The 4,730-nt window shown below is 49.0% G+C and overlaps 1 protein-coding gene across 1 annotated transcript; it reads right to left on the bottom strand.

The window, feature by feature from the left end:
• Window positions 1–2,044: 2,044 nt before the first annotated feature.
• SMIM36 (small integral membrane protein 36) lies at window positions 2,045–2,374 on the bottom strand. The gene has a single exon (XM_086762647.1). The coding sequence runs from the start codon at window positions 2,372–2,374 to the stop codon at window positions 2,045–2,047; it is 330 nt and encodes a 109-aa protein (XP_086618773.1).
• Between the last annotated feature and the right edge of the window lie 2,356 nt (window positions 2,375–4,730).

The following is a 4,730-nucleotide window of genomic DNA, read 5'->3' as shown; positions in this document are numbered from 1 at the left end:
TCCCAATACCAGGCGTGTCTGTAACTCACAGGGGTGCAAAGGGCAGCCTGCAAACAAAACCGGGATTCACCCGCAAGAATTTTGAAACTGAAAGAAAAACCAGTAACCATTCTGGCTGCTTTTTAAAAAAATACAGCTAAATAAAACGATACTGCACATCTCAAGATTTCTTTGCCAGTGGCAGGACGCTCTGCAGGCTGATGCATAAATCGGCACATGTGGGGAAGCAGCACGGGTAGCCGGTCACTGCCCCGCTGGAGCACAAACCAATTGTGCTTTGAATTCGCTGCAGTTTATTTCTGGAAGTATTTAAAATGCCTGTCCTGAAGGCATCAGGACCACAGCATCCAGTGAGTCACCCACGACAGCTGACACAGTCAGGTGATAAATCTCACCGTGTCTACTACAGCTTTCTACAGGGATCTGTGGGTACTTTGCATTAAGATGATGTAAAATAGCATATGGGACAGGCACCTGCAATGGTGTGGGTCCTGTGCTGTTTTTCCCTTAATAACCAGTTAAAATCCACCAATTAAAGAGTACCACACACAGTAACTCAAGCACTGTCTAGAGGTACACAGGAACCTGGCGTTAAGCATCCCATCTTCGGATTTCAGAAAATAGATTTCATTGCTTTCCTCAATCACGGACATGTTTTGGTAGAACAAACCAACTTAAGCTATGAATTTTCTGCATCCAAATTAGTTTTAAAAAGCTGTTTTGTCCACTGGCGACAAACTGCCCATGCCAGCATAGAGCACAGCAAGAACCAACTGGGCCAGTGTGTCCCAGCCTCTTGGGTGGCTTTTGCAGCCCAGGCTGACGGGGACAGAGCAGGACCTGAGCTGGCTCTGCTCTTCGGTGGCCACAAGATCAACATCCCTCTTGCCTCTGCCCCTTTGTGCTTCACCTGTGGGACAAAAACATTTCCCTTCCTTTCAAGGGATAGGAACTTAAGTCTATCAAGTGCAGAGAGCGAGAAACTCAGGAAGACATGGAAGAAGCTTCTTAGCCAAGAAGGCCTTTAGCTTATAGCTCCCAAATTAGGGGAAGGAACGGGAGCTGACGCAGATAACGTGAGATTTACTGGAGATGCAGTAACAGCCTTCATGTGGCCAGCTGGAACACGATACAGCTGAAGGAAGGCTTGGGGCGAAAAGCAGGGTCAGACGTGTGGAGACGCACGCTGAAAGCCAGGCTGCGGGTCGCACTTGCTGCCCAGGGTCAGAAATTCTTGTTTCAGTGGGGCAGACAGCAGCGATGACGCACACCTATCACTTTACTGGTAAACCTACCCTGGTTCACGGTTTCCCCTGGCAGGAGGCAGTGTACCCAGCTTTTTCAGTAAGCATATGGTGTCCTCTCAGGGAATCTGTGAGGGGCAAGGGCCCCTTACAGAGCAGAGCTCATATGGAAATAAGTGCAAAATTTGTGGAAAATAAGTGCAAAGACAGGCTTGGCACTGCCCTCTGCAGAGCTTACAGGCAACGTGGAAGTTATTAGATTCTGACGGGAGCAGCTGGCTTCTATCAGAAAGGCACTATCTCTATCCGTCTAAAACCCTTAGTGTTTCTTTTCTCACTGGAGAGATAAACAGCCTGCCAAGGTCACTTGCACTCTGCGGGCTGAGGAAGATGTGCCGAGGCTGCAGGACAGCATGGCTCGGCCCGTCAGGGTGGGATGCTTTCAACAACCTATTTCCTGCAGAAATAACGGCACCAAGCACGACTCGAGATTAAACCAAGGCCTTTCTTCAGTGCCTGAGTGGATAACAGCGTCACGGCTTCCGACTGCCAGTGGGCTGCAAGGCAGCAGCAGCGTAAATGGAAATGAGTCCCTTTATGGATGGCTAGCAGGGCTGTAAGCCTGCATCAGCGCAGAGCACAGCTGAATATAGAATGACCCCCTTCGCAATGGCACCGTATCAATTCAACCCGCATCTCAACTTACCTTGTGAACGTGTTATCCTTTTGCAAACGGGGAGTAAACATCGCAGACGAGGCAAGCTGATCAGCAGAAACCGGAGCTCCGCGGCAGGGTCCCCTTACACAACAGTAGTCCTTTTCCCCGGCAGGTCGGAGGAGTTTTCGCAGGCAGAGACGAGCCCCTTTGCCCAGCGAGTGCCGGGAGAGCCCTGCTGCATCACCACCAGCCTGATCGGAGGCTGGGTGTCTGCAGGGACCTCGGGAGCATATTCCTTGCTGGGATCCTTCCCCCTGCAGTCATAGAGCACGCAGGAGATGAGGAAAACCAGAAGCAAAATAACATAACTAGCTACCAGAATGATGAGATTCAAGGTAACAGGGTCAATCTCCAGATAAAACTCCATTTGGTCCCATGCTATCGAGTGCAAACCCAGACAATGAAGTTTCATGTGCACGAGTGAGCGACTGCTAACTGATCAGAATAGATGTATTGGCTTTGCGTTAAAAATACATTAATCCTCAGGTCTCCTATAGCAATGGATTTCCCTGAACTAGATGATTAAAGCAGCTCAGTTTAATAACTTAAGCTCCTTCTTTTAATGCCACGTTGCTTACAGTGGCAGAAGCTAAATTTGAATGCTATATTGACAGGAAAACATCCCTCATCTCTTTCTTTGATGGGCAGGTATCAAACTGAATTTCTTCTAAGGGCATTTTGCAGAACCTCCTTTCTGCAAGTGGGTTTGGGCTCATGGGCTGAAGAAAACTGAGCTGTACAATTAGTAAATGAATACAGAAATAAATTAGAGATAGTCCTTTGCAAGGTAACTTTTCTCAAAATCTAAGAAGCCTGATTTTGATTTCGACTAAGATCTTTTTGCCCTGCCCTAGGGCTGCAGAAGGGCTTTAAAAGACTTTTATTACCCAATGCCACATCAGGATTACTGGGACACGTCACAGCACTGTGTCACACGCTGCCCAGCCAGTCCTTGCACAAACTGAGCTGTAGGAGCCCGCATCCCTCAGGCTGCTCTGTCCCCTTTGAGTCTCTCACCTGCAAGAAGGCGCAACACGACTGGAGCATTTCTGGAGCCTGGGCATCACTAATTTATTTTTCCTATGTGGACCCCCTGCTTCCTAAAAAAAAAAAAAAAAAAGAAAAAGTCAGGTTTGTGATGTGGCTGTCCCCTGCCTGGGACCAGTGCCAGGCTGCCCAGCCACAAAACCTAAAAGTACTTTCTGCATCTTCCAGATTTACATCTCTGAATCTGAAGAGCGAGCAGGGACACACATATAGCTGCCACGGGTTGCCCACACAGTGCTTGCTTGTTTCCCTAGAAAACCATGCTAGAGAGACCATCCCTCCTCCTCCTCCTCCTCCAAAAAAAAAGCATATCGCTGTGTAAGATATCAGGAAGGAAGATGGGAAGGGGAGGAGGTGATGCTGATGAACACCACAGACTGTACTTCAGCACAGTCGCCACTTCCACGCAAAACTCCAAGGTTTTGGTCAGTGTTACAGCACAGGAAGGTTTTAGGAAGAGATTAGGTTGTCCCAGCTCTTAGCACTGCCAGAGCTGTGGAAAAGGGCTTTACATGTCAGCAGGAATCCGATCCGGCGCGTCTAAGCTGCGAGTAAGAAATATGTCATGGGGCCATCCTGCTGCCGCAGACCTCGACACATGCCGCTTGTGTTAAGGCCACTGTCATCCACATCCCCCACCGCCTGCCCTCATGGCTCTGTAGCTGAGAAGTTTGTATCGAGAAGGAATCCGAAGCCTGGCATTGCAGGAGGCACACTTAGCCGGGAGGAGGGAACCCCACAGCACCGAAGATGCACATTTGCGTGACCCTGTGCGATCATGCGATGCATCTGAGGCAGATCAGGCGTTCGGCTGTTTGGTGTCGCTTAGATGGGGCTGAGATTGTTCAACACAGGCTAAGGCTTTTGATTACGTGCTTCCCCTCCAAAGCAGTGATGATGGGAGCTGGGATTTGGTTTCAGTGCTTGCTGGGAAGCTGAAAGTCTTTTGAAGATCTCTCCAAAATGTCTCAGAAGCGCAAGCACCTTTGAAAGGCAATAGGGTTTATGGTCTTAAATTTCAATCATGTTCTGCTACAAAAAATTAGTACCAAAGTAGTAAATACTATATAGTTAACATGTGGGATTTTATGTTAGTTTAAGTCTCTTAAACTAGTCCTCAAACAGCAGCCAGAATTCTGCAAACTCAGCAGTGTGCTTGCAAAAGAAAGTTTTGTGGGATTTTTCTCCCTTGCATTTGTTCAGTAACAGCAAGTTTGCCAGACCTGAGTTGTCTCCTCTGAAGTCCTCCACACTAATAGCTTAGTTTCAGATTTCTGTTTAACATTGCAGCTGGGAAATACATGACATGAAGTGTTTAATTTAGATAGGCATCATGCCAGCTTTTGGGGAGACTTTTCAAAAGGTAAAAGCAAGGACTAGGTTACCGCACCACCTTCCGTGTTGCTGCAGACATGTTCCTCCAGGAGAGGACAGCCTCCACGTTTCTGCCTCTGCGCAGCTTCTCGAAACACTGCCTTAGAGTGAAAATATGTTGTACTTTCCCAACACCTCCCGAGGGCGGTACCCAGGGCCTGGTGCCCAAGGATTGCCAGGGTCTAGCACCGCCTGTCAGCACCCCCGTCCTGGGAGCAGGAGCGTTGTGCCGCCTCGGGAACCTCGTCTGCGCGCACGGTGGGGCTTTCTGTAGTGGAACCTCACCCCAGCGAGCTGGCAGCTCTCCCGGGGTCAGTGTTCCGAGTCCCTCCTGCCTGACACCACTC

Source organism: Chlamydotis macqueenii, chromosome 18 (genome assembly GCF_036417535.1).
Source record: "Chlamydotis macqueenii isolate bChlMac1 chromosome 18, bChlMac1.mat, whole genome shotgun sequence".
Lineage (NCBI taxonomy): Eukaryota > Metazoa > Chordata > Aves > Otidiformes > Otididae > Chlamydotis > Chlamydotis macqueenii.
The sequence above is the reverse complement of the archived record's forward strand: the minus strand, read 5'-3'. Positions and strand labels throughout refer to the sequence as shown.